The 18,628-nt window shown below is 40.6% G+C and overlaps 1 protein-coding gene across 2 annotated transcripts in view; it reads right to left on the reverse strand.

Annotated features, from left to right (window-relative positions):
* Window positions 1–395: 395 nt before the first annotated feature.
* The window catches only part of LOC111153212 (RAR related orphan receptor A), a 708,716-nt gene continuing 690,483 nt past the window's right edge, over window positions 396–18,628 (reverse strand). For both annotated transcript variants that reach the window (XM_022512092.1, XM_022512093.1), the window contains 8 exons: window positions 17,567–17,708; window positions 13,961–14,356; window positions 8,154–8,275; window positions 6,530–6,662; window positions 5,333–5,440; window positions 3,452–3,562; window positions 2,413–2,525; window positions 396–791 (listed from right to left, as the gene is read on the reverse strand). In XM_022512092.1, coding sequence (XP_022367800.1) covers window positions 627–791; window positions 2,413–2,525; window positions 3,452–3,562; window positions 5,333–5,440; window positions 6,530–6,662; window positions 8,154–8,275; window positions 13,961–14,356; window positions 17,567–17,708 — 1,290 coding nt within the window. In that variant the 3' untranslated portion in view covers window positions 396–626. The remainder of the gene's footprint in view (window positions 792–2,412; window positions 2,526–3,451; window positions 3,563–5,332; window positions 5,441–6,529; window positions 6,663–8,153; window positions 8,276–13,960; window positions 14,357–17,566; window positions 17,709–18,628) is intronic.

Here is an 18,628-nt window from a genome sequence, read left to right on the forward strand (position 1 = left end):
GTAACTACATTTTATATTAATTAAAACAATATATAAACAATATCTCTTTTAGCTATATATAGTCTTCATGCCCATTTACCCTGTAATATATTATAATGCTATCGTTGCTAGTGCTATGGACCCTTTTCATGCCATCCTGCTGACTGGCAATAATCGGTGAAAAAAATAAAAACTTCCTTCATGAAACAAAGAGCAGGTTGTGCAAAGTCATGCCGCCACCTCCGCTATGCACACCGGGCACCGATTATTGCCGGACTCTCTGTTGTTACCGACAGATTGGTGACTCTGCAGAAAGTCTGTGGGCAGTGAGCTACAAGAAAAGGAAATCCTCCGACTTTAGTACCCTCCTTCAGTTGTAAACAGAGGTCAATGATCAAGAAGTTGAGACAGAAAAAGGGTCCATATCTGTAGGCATAATGGAAATCATATGCATGAGAAAAACAAGTTCAACTTTTATTTGTTTTCATTGTTTCCCCTCCTTTGCCTGACCCCGATCACCAAAAGATGTGCAGTGTGTTGGCGCTCCAGGTCTGTGCAGGGCCATATAAAGTGTCTCGGTTAATTTTTTTGTTGTTGTTTTTCATGGTTTATACTTCAGACATTCTAGAAGTGCTTAGGTGATACATTTACCCATCAATTTGCATTGCTGGCTCAAATTCTGAAGTGAACAACTCCTTGTATAATGGAGGAAAATGAAGTCGTACAATGTCTGGGTATATTGCTTTAAATGCCATTAGCTTTTCTGTATGTCGTCCACATAAGGCTCTTAATGTAGACACCTTGCATATTAACTGTAAGTGGAAGAAAGGACACATTGTGAGGAAAGAACAGACATGAACATCAAAAATCGGGGAATCTGGATGATCTTTACAACATTGTTTACAAAGGTGAAACACACTCGAAGCAGCTTATATGATCTTCCAAGAAGGAAGATTGGTAAAGACAAATTTTAGGCATGTCATAGAATACCAGGTATACATTAAATACTATTTTGAAGACAAATAATACAATAACCTGAAAAGATGTTCATGAGCAAAAGTGGCAGAGTTGAGATAAGAACCCAAGCCTGTCACCTCCTTCTCCTATTTCAAACATACTTTCTGCTCTCCCATCCCCAAACCTGTCCTCCACCGCTGTGGACAAAGAAGATGTCGGGTGACAGAGAAGAGAACAAGGAGGCAATCATGGGCAGGTGAGGTCACTGCAAATGGAGATGATGGCGTCCCCTACATATTTTATGCAGAACCTGTACTAGCCAACTCCAATGACAACAAGTTTCTTTCTGGAAAGACCTTTGCTTGGACAAACCAATTCTGGGTCTGTGTAAAAGGCTCAGAAGAAAGAATAGTCAGAAGGCCTGGAGGAAAGTCTCAGCATCAACCATTTAGCAGTTGAAGACAATAACAACTTGAAACAATGCTTTTTAAAGTCCAAAACACTGTACAAACGATGTATTATTTCAACCAGAATAATCCTAAGAAACATATGTGACAGATCTTGCCATGTGTTAGGTGCTCGCTATAATGAAAGAACCTAATTGTATCCTTGCACTGGGGCAAGATGGAGAAGAAAGTAAGGGTCTGGAGGGTTCTTCTATTTTCCATTCCTGCCTCCATCTCTCATTGAACGGGTGCAAAATAAAAACAAAACAGCAACTAACCCTCAACTTCCTCTCTCTGACCTAACTTAGCTATCAGAAGAAAAGAAAAGAAAGCAGAAGAAACCCAAACCCCTCAAATCAATCTTCTTGAACAACTAAAATAGTTTTAGAAAGAATACGGCTGATTTTTCGAAGACCGAATACATACTACTAGCGCAAGCACTGAAGAATATTAGCATATTTTAAATTGACATCCTAATTATATTTTTATTGCAAAAAGTAATAATTAGCAAAAATGAAGCCTTATGCTTTGAATACAGGGTAGTAATGGGAAATAGATGAAGAAAATACAAAAGTCACTTTCTGTTGATTACTAATGAATGGAATGGAAATAGAACTAATATTAGAATATGTGATTATCCTGCTTGTTTTAGTCCTTTATAACTTCCTCCTTCTAAATTCAAAGATTCTTTCTCTAATTTATATCGATGTAGAACATTAACTCAGCTTTATGCACAACTTAGATGGAATAGGAGGAGGATTTCCAGAATGTATTAATGCTTAAAAAATTTTTTTTCTACCATTGCCCTATTATTGCAGGACACTTCACAACCAATGATTGTAAGTAGAACTTAAGCTGAATTTTGGCCCAACCAAGTTTTTTGAAATGGAGATATTTCTTTCTTTTCAGTAGCCTATTGCTTATGGGTACTTCCGGGGGCTGGTAAGATGACTTTTAAGGGTGGCTGGCAGCAGGAACTGTGGCAAGGGATAGTTCAGGCTATGCCAACCACACGACCTTTCCCTCTTACCTTTGTTAGTATTCCATCTTCTCGGTGATTCTTCTGCAGGACGTGTTGAAGAGCTAGCTGAATTTTCTGTTGCAGTTTTTCAATTTTTACCTTTTCCTGCAGCCACGAGCGATCTAAACATGAAAAATGATACTTCTTAGTGTTTCTCTTATGTGGTATTGGGACACCCCAATTCCTCCGCACTCTTAGACACAGGTTATTATGCCACAATGGAGAATTAGAGAACAATAGGCCAGTTTTACTCCATGTTCAAAATTTGCTCCTAAAACAGTGGAAAACTGATCTACAATAGAGTGGTAAATCTTTCCATTTTTACTGACACTTAAAGGAGGGGAAAGTCCTCTCCTTCCAAAAGGATAGATATTTAAATCTACGGCCATACATAAGGGCAAATGAAACTACCACGGGTGCTCAAATCTTTCTAATAATTACATTTCTGGATGAAATACTCATAGCAATCCTGCTAGCCCTTCTGGCAAATATGAAAATTGCCTTAGAATCCAAGGCAACTAAGATTGTCAAGAGCATTCCAAATGATTTAAGGGTTGTTAATTCAGTCTTTATGTGTAAGAATTTCAAACAGAAGACAGTAAATTTGCAAAACAGAATATACCCAGGAGGCAGTACTGGTTGAAAACATAGCTTAAATTCGGATAAACTTGTGGATGACATCCAGATAAATCTTAAAAAAAAGTAGGATGTCTTAAAAACCATGTTGTCTTGGAGATATGAGTTAAGAAGGGCAACCCTACTCTACCAGAGCATTTCTCGTGATATCAGGAGGTTAACTATGGACTGGGTTTTACTCAATTCTCATTTCTTAAGATTTTGTCAGAATGGCATGAGGTTTTAAACAGGTAATGTGTGTGTGGGGGGGGCGTTTTTCTGTTTGATAAAACTTAAAATTAGATTTAATAAGGGTGGCAACCTCTCTTGGTAGGCACCTGAATGTTCTAGAGCCATTACAACTTATGTACCTTCTAAGAAATCTTTACCTGAACACTTTTTAAAGCATTGCATTGTTCTTTGGTTATCTTACCTGCTGACATTAGTACAAATGCAGAAAATAACGCAATTTCATCTTCAGTCAGGTGCATAGAACATAAACTCTTTCCAAATTCAAATACAAAGCTAATAAAGTCTTCACAACCTGCCAAGGTTAAAGACAGTTTAAGATTCTGGTTACTATTTTGGAGAAAAATATGGAATAAGGTGAAAAGGGATCTAGTAGTTGAAGATCTAAGAGGATAGTAATAACATTTCTACAGTTCAAGAGTTTAAAATCTTAAAAGAAAATCTGTCTAGCCATCATCACTATCACCACTGTCCTCACCATTCAAAATACTGAGAATGAACTTTTGTTGCAAGGTTAGCATGTTATTAGGTACCACTCTAAGAGGTTCCTTTGGGTACCATATTGCTCACAACAACTCTGCGAGGGAGGTATTATTATTATTATTATCCCATTTTAGAGGTGAGTAAACAGACCTGGAGAGAAAAATTACTTAAGTTTATACAGGTAGGAAGAAACAGCCTGATACTCAAAACCAGGCTGCCTGAGTTTAGGACCCGCAATCTTAAAAACAGAGTCGAGCAGCTACAATCCAACTGAAGCGTGACATTCACTGATTTTTTTGTTTTCTAACCTATTTGATCTAAGCCACTCTTAAAAATGAGAACAAATGACACAGTATGGTCATAAAATCATTACAGCTATTATAGAACTAAAAATGTAGAATGTGAAAGTCTTATTAATAATCCATTCTCAAAAGACTGGTTAAGCTTGGGGCCGCCTGGGTGGCTCAGTTGGTTAAGTGTCTGCTTCCAGCTCAGGTCATAACATCAGGGTGTGGGACTGACCCAAAAGTTGGGCTCCCTGCTCAGCAGGGAATCTTTTTCTCCCTCTCCTGCTGCTCCTGCCCCCTGCTCATACGCACTTTCTCTCTCTCCCTCTCTCAAATAAATAAATAAAATCTTAAAAAAAGAAAAAAAAAGGATTGGTTAAGTTTGGTATCTACTCTTTTAGATTTGCATATTATATATACCCATTTAAATGGTAATGAATTTTCCTAAAGTATACAGACCTTCTGTCATTTCATTGTTTTTATTTTTTTTTCTTTCTTTCTTTTTTTTTTATTTCATCGTTTTTAAAATCACTTAACTTTATCTTGGATACTGTTTCATTCTTCTTAGTGATTATATCCCACTTTATTTAAATTATAGAAATCCAAAATAATTTTTATAGTCTATGTCAGTTTCACTTAGCTATACTTTATTTCTTTGATATCTACATTTCATTCTTATTAATGGGTGTTATTTGAGAAGTACTCTTTGCTTGATTTTATGCATCAGATTACATCTTCTAGTTTCTCTGAATAATTTATCCAATGAAAATCTTTTTTTTAAAAGATTTTATTTGTTTTATTTTAAAGATTTTGTTTATTTGACAAAACAAAGATTATTATTTGTTTATTTGACAGACTGAGATCACAAGTAGGCAGAGAAAGAGAGAGGGGGAAGCAGGCTCCCTGCTGAGCAGAGAGCCCGATGCGGGCTCGATCCCAGGACCCTGGAATCATGACCTGAGCCGAAGGCAGAGGCTTTAACCCATTGAGCCACCCAGGTGCCCCTCCAATGAAAATCTTCTTAAAATCTGCAAGGGAACTAGAAGGTTAGACAATATAAATTTCTTCGATTACAGACTAGATAAAACAAAACGCTAAACCTTTCAATGTACTATAGACAAAAACCGTTTGAGCTGTGTGAATTTTCTGCAGTGACTATAAAGTAACATAAGCATAAAATCCTTTAATTTTTGTTTCCAAATAACAGTTTCCGTTCTGTTCAGTAAGCTCTTTGGCAGGGCTCCCACACTTTCCTACGGCCCTGATTTAAAGACAGAGCACCCAGATTTCCTTACCCAAGGATTTGAAGACATCGGGGCTAGCATATTTCCCATCAAAGTACACGGTGTTGTTCTGAGAGTCGAAGGCACGGCACATTCTGATAAACACCACCTCTAGAGAACCTAAGTGAAGACAGAAATGGTGTGGATTATCTTATCGTGGTAAATATTTATCTACTGTGAAAGCCCTAATATAGGGATGCCTTTCTGATTCAGTGCAGTGGGGGCTGTATGCCCTGTGGCCAGTGGCTCTCAGTCACATCAGCTCTCTATTTATTATTATTTTTTAAAGATTTTATTTATTCATTTGAGAGAGACAGAGAGAGTGAGACAGAGAACATGAGTGGGGTGAGGAGCAGAGGGAGAAGAGGGCTCCCCGCTGAGCAGGGAGCCCAATGCAGGGCTCAATCCTAGGACTCCAGGATCACGACCTGAGCTGAAGGCAGATGCCAACTGAATGAGCCACCTAGGTGCCCCTAAGCTCTCTCTTTAAAGGGGCACAGTTTACCAGCGTAATTAAAGATTTATGCTGAAGTGAACTATGGCCAAGCTAACTATGCCCTATATTTCTGAAGAGAGGCGGGGTTACAAATTACTCCTCTGGCATTCTTCTGTCTTGCAATAGAGTCTCAGGGTTGCCAAGGAAAACGTATTGATTCATATTTATGAAAACAAACCAGAGGGGGAGACAAACCATAAGAGACTCTTAATCACAGGAAACAAACTGAGGTTTGCTGAAGGGGAGGGCAGTGGGAGGGATAGGGTGGCTGGGTGATGGACATTGGGGAGGCTATGTGCTATGGTGAGCACTGTGAATTATGTAAGACTGATGATTCACAGACCTGTACCCCTGAAACAAATAATAGATTAGATGTTAATAAACATGCAAACAATAACATAAACAAACAAACCAAGAAATCAGGGGTGTCCCTTTGAGTTCCACAGAGAGCATTCCTAACAACTTACTGTTACCTCCCAAGGGTCTGGAGTGGGTGTCCTTCAAATTAATTGTTTCACTCAGAGGAGAAACAAAATGTTTCCCACAGATAGCTCAAAAACCATTAAAAAGGACTCAGTTGCTGCTAGAAGAAACCTGAGCTATTATCATTGGGGAAAAACTGTTCCCGACACCTTCCTTACCCAGCATTTCTTTAATAGGCGGCTGAAAGCAGGTTAGGAAGAGATCTCAAAATCCACTTGCAAAGCACATACCTGCTTTGAGAAGCACAATTTGATCATTTTGACACAGTTCCATAAATCCATCGATGCGTTTGGCAAACTCCACCACATACTGTATAGCTTCCGTGATTTTGATGGCACACAACTGCCACATCACCTCTCGCTGCTGCAGAGGAGCAAAGCACAGCAACACACACGGTCACCCGTATCCCAGACACAGGGGTTTTTAACTGCCCCTATTTTGTCAAAGCCTTCTTTGGAAATGGATTTTAAAAAGCTAGAGGATTAAAAATTAACATTTGGGTTATAATGATTGCTTCCGAGTCCCTTCTCGTCTCCTCTGATTCCTCTGTTACCATTTTGGTGGTAAAGGGACAGGGGGAAGATGTTAAAAGCAGGTGAAACTGTGAGTCTGAAAAGCAGCAGATGCCACTGCTTGACCCTTGGGCCTCGGAGAGTAGCACCGTAGGATCTTCTTGTGAGCAATTATTGTACCTTGGGGAACATAACACCATTTTACTGGGGGCAAGGTAGAGAAGGGGAGTCAATTACATTTATCGTGCACCTGCTTTGAGCTAGATGCTGTATGACATCCTTGTCTTGTTTCATTTTCCCATTTTCCATAAGTGGACGTAAATTCTCTTAGAGGTTTCACGGCTAGAAGGTGTCGGAGCCGGGATTCAAATCCTAGCATCTCTGACTCGGAATCCCATTTCACATGCCCTGCTGTTTCTTACTGCTTTCTCGTTTCCCTTTCTAACAATACAGGCTGGCTGCTGGTGTTACCTGCTATCTCAAAGGCAAAGTGATTCCTATCCTGTTTAATTGCTTTTGTATACCCACTTCCATTTAGTTATGGGGATATGGATCTTAATACTATTTCCAACAATATGATGGGGTGAAGGAAACACTGAATTAGGAGCCAGGAGTCATGATCTAGTCCTGGTATTTTCACTCTCCTGCCATACACCAAGGGATGCTAATATCCTCATATGTTAAATGAAGGGGAGGATTAGCCTGAAGAAACCCTGCCGCCCCTCCTAGGCCTACATCTCCTAGGCCTACATCTCTATAATATAACCACAGCATCTCCCTTTACCAAGGCAGAATGGGTAACTGAAACTTCCCGTTCTCCAGCCCCGCCCTCCCATGCTGGTGGCTTGTGGATCAGTGTGTAAAGAAAATGGCAAGGAGCAGCACCCTTTGTCAGTTGCACATTGCTAGGTTCAGACTGGAGTTATGAGAATAGCTTCCAAACCTTTTTCACACATCCTCTAAACCTCTGAGGCTGAGATTATTTTACGTCAACTTCCAGACCTTGAAATCTTCCACCGTGATATCAGGACAACTCTCAATTCATTCGGGCTTTTGGACACTGATTCCTCTACCCCCCATTGCCAAATGATAGGAGATACGTGTATATAGTCATCGGCCTGAGAGAATTTGTTTGTTATTGCTGAAATTTCACACACTTGCACCTCAGTAAGAAGACAAAGTCCCAAGTATATGATCATCTCTAAAAGAAAGATTTTAAACAGAAATCTGATATCTGATGAAAGACAGTCACTCTCTAGTCTGTATTCTTCAACAGATGGCCTGCATAAACACCCTTCCCACTCTTGCCTCAATCCTGGGTAAAAATCTTCAGAGTATATACCTTGTTTTGGTAGCTCTCGATCTCCTCCTGCAGAAAGGTCTGCCACGTTATCTGCTGGAGCTCTTCTCTCAAGTATTGGCAAGTTTCCAGATGTGATTTAGATATATTCTGTGCAAGGTGTTCTAAGGAGAAAACAGGAGATCATAAACATGAAAAACCAAGCTCTTCTCTGGATAATCAGGGTTTTTCCTGCTTAATATTTGCTTTAAAAAGTAACAAGTAAGAAAATAAAGTAAAAGTAAATAAAAAGTAACAAGTACAAAGCAACATGCTGAACCAGTTTCAATTATCTTTACATTTTTAAATAAGCAGTTTGGAACTATTCTATATTTTGGAACATGAAGATGAAGGACAGACAACGCCAATACTTAGCAATAAGTCTCGGTGACTTCAAAGACCCTCCTGACCTTGATCTTCTTTTGTGGCTTTACACCAATGTCTGCGAATGAACAATTATTAGCCCAGATAGGTGTGGGAAATGACCAACACAGCCTATTCTTGGCATTTTTATGAAGAGACATTGACCTGGGGAGGATTACTCTTGAAAAATTAGGAAATGGTATGCTTTTGTGAAAACAACTGTTATTTCTTTTATTTTTCCAGCAAATAGTACAACAAGCATTACTGAGGGCCTATTATGTCACTATATATAGGGTGGTGGTTAAGAGATGGACTCTGGCACCAGACAGCCAGTGTATGAAACTCAGCTCTTGTACCTACCAGTTGTATGAACTTGGGTATGTTACTCAGCCTCTCTGTGCTTTGGTTTCCTCACTTGCAAAATAAGGGAAACAGTACCTACTTCATAGGCCTGGTGAGAATTAAATGAGTGGAGCGCTTAGAAGAGTGAGGGTTACCTAGTACACACTACGTAAACATTTGTTCTTATTATGCTGGAACGTAGGTAGTTTGAGGATATTAAACAAACAGATGCCTAAGAAGTTTCTCTAGGAACTTATAATCTGATGAACATGTATGGGAACACTGAAAGGACAATTCAAGACATTAGACAATAAAGCATCAACTTGAATTACATCAGAAGAGAAAATAGAGAACAGGTTCTGTCATGGAAGGGAAAGATGAAGAGAATTAGAGGATGCTTCTTGGCAGGAGAGAAACATCTGAAGTGGACCCTGAAGTAAAGGGAGGATTTGGCAGGCAGAGGACAGCGGTGTGAAGAGGCGAGCTGGTTCCACATTCCAGGGATGATAGATGAAGGAGCAAATAATGGCATTTACAGGGGACAGGCAGATGTGTGATAAAGTGATAGCACCCAAACAGAAGCATGAGTAGGTAAGGGTCCACATTCTGGAGAATCTCAAATATTAGGATTAAGGTTTGGACCTGCTTAAGGAGTCCGTGGAATTCTCTAGGGGGAGCTGGCACACGGAAGGCTGTATGTGGGGCAACAGAACAAGCAGTTTTGTGACTGGTGGACTGGAGCAGAGGCTGGAGCTGGGAGCACCAGCGAAAGGCTGCTGCAACCCGTGTGGGCGGGACTAAGCGCTTTAGGTAGGTCAGTAATAAACGTTACGGAAGGGAAGGACAATGCAAGTATTTTAAGGGGAACTGACAGGATTCCATGAATATGAAACCATATCCCAAAGGGATCTTCTTCTAGGGTCCTGATTACATAACAGGAAAACCCATTTAAAAGAATGGTGCTAAATGAAAACTTGGCAACACTAGTAAGAGGGTCTGTTTGGAACTGTGTCACTGCTTTCGGCAACCAGATTCAGACTTGTTTGTGTGAAAACAGAGTGGGTTCACCTAAATGAAACTTGAAACTAGAGTCTCCTTACAGACACTGAAACACAATAAATCTTAACAGCCCTATTTGGCAGCACACAGACATGAACACAATATAAATAAATACCAGGAAAATAAAACACAAACAGAAGAAAAAAATTAAAGGAAAGAAAGAAACAGAAAGACAGTGACCAAAAGAGGGAGAAGCCAGCAATTTATGTGTCTTAGAAACAGTGATGCTTGTGGAGAGAAGAGGGCAGTAAAGACGAAAACAATGAGTCAGAATCAGGGAAACAAATGTGTATATAGTAAACCAATTTTTGCAGACACGAAATAAAATGGAGATGAAGTGTTTGTAGGGAAGCTGGGGGATCCTATGAGGTGACGAATGGTAAGAAGCACATAGTATTCCCTTCCAGATCATGCTTCTTTTCCAGTTAATATGGTCAGCATCTTACTTCATCTTAAAAAATTGTTCCCACCCACCCCTACCTATTTGAGCCCACCTTTGGGCAGACAGACAAGGAATAGCGTAATGTACATGTCAAACCAGTAGAGGGCAGTGGCTGCATTCTCACCAACCGCCTTTGATTACAATTCACAGTTGATTTGGCAAGTGTAAGATTTCAGACACTTTACTATTTTTAAATCTCCATTTCAGCAAAGGACAATATGGTCAGACTGAGCAAAAGTTAAGTTAGTGTGGTCTCTTAGAGAAACACTCTGGAATAGTGAAATACCGTGGAACTAGGAGTTAGGAGACCTGGTTTCTGGTCTGTGCTCAGCAGATAAACTCACTTTGCGATGGACAAATCAGTTCATCTTCCCAACCATGATTGTTTCTTTAATACAGCTAAGGTCTAGGTACTTCAGATGGAATTTCCTGACTTCTGAGTTAGTCACAGATTTTCACAGTGGAAAGGAACTTTAGATGGTCCAGCCTCTCCTCAGTTTATAGACAGTAACACCATTAACAATGTTTAATAGCATTTACTATGTGCTAGCCCCATATAACTTATATATATGTATATATACGTATATATCTATATACATATATTCTGAATATGTATATTTTATTCATCTTCATAACAATTCTAGGAGGAAAGTGGTATTATCTCCCTTTTACAGATGATGAAACCAAGTGAGATTAAGTGACTTTTTCAAGGTATAATAGCAGGCAACTGGCAAGCGATTGAAACATACATAATTTGGTGCCAGTCTGTTCTTCATCATTATATTCTGTAAGTAGGGAAACTGCAGCTTGCAGAGGTACATGACTTATAGTGGGTTACACAACCTATAGCAAACCTAGGACCACAAAACATATAAGCTGACTTCTTGACTAGTGCTTTGTCCAATAATCACTTGACTCTTCTGCAAAAGGCTTTAGTTATCAATTATAGTGACATGTGCAGTTAGCTTTATTTTTTAAGTGAACCCAGATTGTTTATCTGGAATGTATATTTCTGGTACTAATTGTACCTTAAGGGCAAAATTTCCTAGCCAGGAATGCAGATGTATTGCCACTAAAAGTAATGGATTGTAGACACTATTATTGAAAGAGAGAATTGAGGTTAAGATATGTCAATTTACAATTTATTTTCCAACTGTATAATTGGTTTCATTGGTTTAAAATCTGATGACAAAATTTTGCCTAAAATGAAGTCAACGGCGTTAGTTAAAAAGACAGTAAGACTGGAATCACTATATTGTTCACCTGAAACTAATAAAACTCTGTATGTTAACTATACTGGAATTGGGGGAAAAAAAATAGCAGGATTTGAGGCCCCAAAGGAAATACTAGGGAACCCCAGATGGCTTTGAAGGACCAGCAACATCTTTGGCCACCTCTATGTTGCTCAATTCCTCCAAATATTTTGTACAGGTAAATGGGAAAGAAAATTAGAATCCAATTATATTCTTTTTAGACAAATTCTTATTTAGTTTTGGGCTTGGGACTAATCCCAGTGATGAATTAATTTTACTGATCCAGAAAAATGCCAAAAGACATGTAAAAAGCTCCCAATTTAGGAGAGCATGGAGAACATTTGAGGGCACAGGGCTCCCAGACTGCAGTGGGAGATGTGGAACAGACACTGACCAGACGGCCCAAGGCGCATTGGCTTTTCCATTTCTGGACCCACTCAAGTGTTAGTGCACGCTTAGCCAAAGGGCCATATTTAAGGGCAATGCTTTGGCTAAGCCCTATGGATTTATTTTGGGGTTGAACGTTTGACAAGCAAACAGGACAGATTTGCTAGTATTTATGATAAGGTGGAAGCAAACTGAAAGTGAGCCAGGTCATTTTTCATGATATCATGTCAGCTTTCAATCAAATCCTTACTCATTTCTGAAAATTTTACTTTCATTACAGTTCTGCTTAAGTCGCGGCCAACCAAGATTTCATGACAAAAACGGAAGGTTTTTGTTCTAGTTCAAGAAAAAAATATCAAACCTACCTCTGCTCAGCTTGGCTTCTAGTTCAGAGGTTCCTCTGTTAATCAAAAGAGCCGAAATCCACCTTTAATGCTGTTCAGTGGTTAAAGACCAAGCTTAAAATGTCCCTGCTCTTGAGGATTTAAATTTAGACCCATAAAGAGGTACTTGTGTAAAAACCGTCAAGAACATTCAATTTGTTCTATTTGGAGAAAGATTTTACTGGAAATATAAATTTCACTTAAAAAATGTTTTATGGAGTACAGAGGTGGAGAAACCATCTAAAGAACACAACTGTTATTTCTGTGAACTAAGGGTGTCTGTGCTCAAGTCAGAACCTGCTGATTCTTTTCCATCTGAAGTCTTCATTCTCTCCTCGTGTTAAGTTAGTCACCTCCACAGCAACTAATTGAAATATCCCAAAGGACTATAACTTTGTGTGAGGAGTCACGGGGAGGAGCACGTCAAATTTGAACACTGCAAAGTTTCTTATCCAAGTTTCTCTAATAATAGTGTTGTACCTAAAAACCGATCAAATGTTGTAACAGGGGTTGCTAACACAACTTCCTGGAAATGGCAAGTCTTCCAGTGTCTGTGTTCTACCAACATTTCTAGGTCACATCTCCCAAAAAGCAACAATGTCACACAGGATTAAGGAGATGTCAGATTTGTTTGTTTTTGCCTGGTGAGTTTTCTATGAACTCTATCAGTTTTGTTACCAATATCCATCACCAGACCATTTTGGAAAATAAAGAAGCCAATTTCCCTTTAACATTCATAGAATACATCAGGGTTGGAAAAAATCTACAGGAGCTAGGCAGCGATATAAAATGGGAAGACATGTCAAGGTGTTAGGGCTTTACTGTGCCAATTGGTTGTTGCCATTCACCAGTGCTGGTCCAGTATAACTAGGTCATTTTCCCCTTCTCACAAGAAGCTGAAAATCTGAACTCTGAGGCAGGACTGTCTAGGTTTAAGACTTTAGCAACCAGTTCAAAAATGTTTAAAACTCTGCATGGGTCCAAAACTGTGTATGGTCCAGGCCCAGTGGGTGGGCTGCCATTTCTATGACTTCAGGTGTAAAGCAACACCTGGACAATAACTAAAGGAAATAATGAACAAAGTTAATGGGGCCATTCCCTGAGTTTACAGTTTCTGTGGCATTTAAAGACTGCTTCAAGGGGCGCCTGGGTGGCTCAGTGGGTTAAAGCCTCTGCCTTCAGCTCAGATCATGATCCCAGGGTCCTGGGATCGAGCCTCGCATCGGGCTCTTCACTCAGTGGGGAGCCTGCTTCCTCCTCTCTCTCTGCCTGCCTCTCTGCCTACTTGTGATCTCTCTGTTTGTCAAACAAATAAATAAATAATCTTTAAAAAAAAAAAATAAAGACTGCTTCAAGCTCACGCTGCCCCATCTCTGATACGGACAGGTCAACGTGTTTCCTGGTGTGTGACGGGAAACAGAGGACAATCGAAAGCGAGGGGGCAGGGTGGAACTTTGAAGGGGTCCAAATAGTAGAGGTGTATCATTCTAATAATGTAACTCATTAGAGGAAAGTCAAACACATCCCATTTACTTGAAAGGGCGAAGAGACACGTCCTAATGGACACATGGAGGCCATTACCTAATTCTGCCATGGACACAGTTGGGGACGTCTCTCCGTTGGTGAAAGAACAGTAGGGAAAGAAGCCTGATGCTGGTGTGTAGTCACATATTGGTTCTGGTTTGATTCCATTGATATCAAGACCTGACTGGTCTGGGGAAGGCTGTATGTCCAGGTAGAAGCTGCTGACAGCAGAGTCTGCCTTGCTTCCCTCTGGGGTGTGCCCGTCGATGTAGTTGCTGAGGTCCTCGTGAAGCTCGGTGAGCCCGTTGGCCGAGATGTTGTAGGTGGGAGTCAGCGGCTCGGCCTCTCCAGGCTGCTGTTGGTGGTCTCGCTGCTGCTGCTGCATCCGGTGTTTTTGTACTTCTGCGTACAAGCTGTCTCTTTGCTTTTTTGACATCCGGCCAAATTTTACAGCTGGAAGAGAAAAGCCAGACCACACCATATACAATATGCTTTTCTTTATTATTCTCTCCAGCATGCGTTGGGGGTTCCTTTTAAGTCTCAGACAATCTCAATCAAAAACCACATCGCCACAAAAATAAGGACATGATCCAGAGGTGAAAACGGTCCCACCCCACACAGGCTTGCTCCACATCCCAGAGGAGCTATGTTTCAGAAACAGACCCAGGACTGGTACAAGGGCAATGACCACGTATGTCTTCCTGCTGTCACATAACCCGACGCTCGGCGGGAACCACTGATGTGTGACTTGATGGACTTGTGTGTTCTCCGCCCATGCCGCTTGCCTTGACCACCTCTTTCTCTTCCCAGGGTTCAGACTAATGTGCAGGGATGCAGACTCACGGGGGTACACTGAGGCACAAGCAGCCGAACCTCAACTTCCATTCATTTCATTCATTCATTGTTCCCTCCTAATCAAACAGTCAAATCTGGAGCTTTGCTGTGAGACCTCAGCAATGAGGGCCCTTTGCAATTCCCTGACTTTTATCTCTGAGTCTACATGACATAAGAATCCCCTGCTTTCCTCCTCCTGGGTCACAGTGAACCCTGTGGAACCCTCAGACCCACCTTTAAGTGACTTTCTGCTCTTCTCATTTACCCTCAAGTAAACAGAGTATCAGAATTTGGGGAAGAGCAAACACTGTGTAAATTTCCCTGTTGGGCAAATTTGTATTCTCAGTGTTTCTCCTTGTGATGTGTCCCCATATTTAAAGTGGAACAATGAGTGTAGTACCTTTACTGTTCATTCAGAATCCCAAATGCTCTCTCCTAAAACGTGAGATAATTGATAAAAGAACCTTATGATTTCCTGGTCTGAACTCTCCCACTAACCCATGGTCTCTCAGCCCAATTCTCTGTATGCAGATAAAGCCTCAGCTGGAAGGACGAAGACCCCCTAATTGATTATGGTCAAATTTATACCTGACTGGGTGGATGAACTCATCTATTTGACCATCATTATAATTCTATGAGTCTAGGGGCAGGAGGCCAAGAGAGATGGAAGTTGGGAACCAGAGACAACCACCTGGGAGATTTGTGTCCTGCCAAGGAGAACGTGCTGTCCCTTTACACACAGGAAACATATGAGTGGGATCCTGATCAATTTCCAGAGTCCACAGCTTGGGTAACAAACTTGGGGCTTAGGCAGCAATCAGACCGCTCTGAGCTCGGATTTCAGGCCTGTCGTTGTACAAGACCCAACATTCACATCAAGCCCATAACATGCCTTGCTACCTATGCGCAAAATCTCCAAGAGGCATACTGACGGTACCCCCCCCTTTTTTTTAAAGACTATTCCAGAACTCCCACAGGGATTGACAACCATAGGTGAAACTCATTCTGCTAATACTTTGAGTTGTGTTTTAACTCTTGCCTTAATATCAACAAGAGTAATTATACTATACTGTAAATGAAATGAGAGGATCAGTTCTTGAGAAAACACACACACAACTAAAAACACACACACAACCAAAAACACACACACAACTAAAAACACACACGCAACTTGTGACCTTAGCATATAAGTTCATATATAAGAGATATGCCTGATTTTGTTGGTTTAGTGCCTCTGAAAGATGAAATCCACTGAACTGCCTATCGCGGGCATTTCTGAGTACATAAGTCCTGTGACTTGCATCTTCCAATGCCCCAAACTTAATTTTTGTTCCTACATATTCTTAGTGGCCATCCCGTGCATCGCTACTGACATATATCACAGCTCGTGCCTGGGCTGGTCTACAGGCCCCAAGAACATCTGATCATGGGGAAGGCAGGCTTTCAGAACGCCTGCCCAGCATTCTGAAATATTTTCCACAGGCTGAGATTCCACTGGAAGAGATGTTTCCTTCAAGGGGATCTCTTAAGAGAGCCAGCATGTATGTTCGTAAAAGTCCTAAAATGTACCCACTATACTTTCTGCCCAGTTTCCTTGTATAAGAGTAACTGTCTTGAAATCTGGTGTTGATTATTCCGCGCACTTAAGATAGTTTTCCAGGAAGATCTTGAAATGTTTGGCAATTGCACGATAGATGGCCTCTATTTCTTTAAATAGCTTCTTTTAGGAAAAGAACATTTGTCTTTGAGCCATGATTTGCACTGTTTTCACACATTCTGTATGTACAAGTATGGGACTTTCTCTTTTGTTTTGAGACATATTTTGATTTGCCATTTGATTTCTTGTCTGGTCCACTGCTTGTACAGTACTGTGTTGTGTAGTTTTTACATATTAATTATTTAATATATACATTGTGGATTTCCCAGCTCTGTTTTATTGTTGTTCTTTAGTTTTGTACCATTATGGTTGGAAAATATGCTTAGTGTGATTTCAATTTGTGATACTCGTTATGTCTCCTTTTATATGACTCAACCAGGGGATTTGTCTGCGTGTACTTGAGGAAAATGTGTACTCTATTTTTCTTGGATGGAATGTCTTACATATATCCTATAGAACTGTGTATTCTGAAGTTTGCCCTAAGTAAAAAATGTTCTTGTCGGAGAAGGCAATAATAACTTTAACTGAGGGTACCCTTTTAAAATAAAGCATATCAGAGAGGAGGAGGGCTGGGAGATGGGTGAAATAGTCAGTGGGCCTTAAGGAGTGTATGGGAATGTCACAACCCTGTATTGTAAACCTGAAATTAATATAACACTGTATGTTAACTACACTGGAATTAAAATTGAATAACGTAATAAAAAATTTAAAGAAAACCCCCAAATACATGATTTTGATTTGTGATTCAAACTATCCAGTTACCATAAAAACTAATTCATTCCAACTACCAATAAGCTTTACTAGTTAGTGTAAAGCACTAACAATTAGCCTTAACAGTTAGCTCTGGCTTGTGTTTCTTACTGGGGACAATGTCTGTAAGAGGTATATTTATTAAGGCCCTCCGAGGACATGTCCCTTCAATCAATTCATCAACCTGTAACATCTTAAACGTCTAAAATAGGAAGGTGTTCTGACCACACGGGTGCTTCTCTGCCATGCCACCCCCAACCCCAGTGGGCTCCAGTGCACTACTGAGGAGAAAGTAACTGTTGTGGGTCCCACAAGGCCTCCAGAGGTGAGGTGGAGTGGGGGAGAGGCAGGTCTGGGTCCAGGGCTCGGAAGGCACTTTCGCAAGCCCATGCTACTGTACAACTCAAACTGCGAGTGCTCACCATCTCGAGACATGCCTACGGCCAGGCATTTCTGTAACCGACAGTGCTGGCAACGGTTTCTACTGGTTCGATCAATCAAACAGTTCTTCTGACGCGGACAGGAGTAGGTGGCATTGCTCTGCTGACTTCTCCTGAAAAAGCCCTGTGATTCAGTTATAAAATATAAAACAGGTTAGTGTCAGTGTGAGCTGTATGATACTAAAGGCAGTACACTAAGCACTGAACGGCATTGATGCTTAATGGAGAATTAAAAAGTCATGGCAGAGATCATCCAGGAGACCACTAATGACATTGAAGCCACTTCTTTTTCTTGGGCAAAATTGATCTCTAGAGCCTAATCCTCTGTCCCGTACACATGTGAAACTTTCTTTAACTCCAACAGATGGCTGCCTGTGTGATTAGGCCCTGTTCTTGACTTCTGCTAAGCAAACCATGTGCTTGATGGATTGGTACAAAGGCACTTATCTTTAATCTTTATCTCCAAAATATTTTTAGTGGAATAAACAAAACATTTCTCTGGAATACCCAGAGGTATGGAAAATCCTGCCTCAGTATAACTCATGATGGCTGCAATCCTGATATCCTGGGCTATCTCTCCTAACCCACTGAACTCTGTCTACCACACTCCACACATCTTGCATTCCCTGAGACAGACTCTCCTGCCCCAAGAACTTAAATGACACTTGGATGGATTATCTTGGCAGATAAATCAGAATGGGAATACTCGTCCACCCTTGAGTTCAGAGTCATAGTCTTTAACAAATCCAATCCCATGTTCATCGAGTTCCATTTCCTTGCCTTTTTGTTGTTGTTGTTGTTTGTTTTAAATTAAGATTTACTGGGAGCACCGGGTAGCTCAGTTGTTAAGCATCTGCCTTTGGCTCAGGTCATGATCCCAGGGTCCTGGGATCCAGCCCCATGTCGGGCTCCCTGCTTGGCAAGAAGTCCGCTTTTTCCTCTCCTACCCCTCTGCTTGTGTTCCCTCTCTTGCTGTCTCTCTCTCTCTCTGTCAAATAAATAAATAAATAAATAAATAAATAAATAAATAAATAAATAAATAAA

The sequence above is a fragment of the Enhydra lutris genome, unplaced genomic scaffold (genome assembly GCF_002288905.1).
Source record: "Enhydra lutris kenyoni isolate GAN:26980312 unplaced genomic scaffold, ASM228890v2 scaffoldscaffold31, whole genome shotgun sequence".
NCBI lineage: Eukaryota > Metazoa > Chordata > Mammalia > Carnivora > Mustelidae > Enhydra > Enhydra lutris.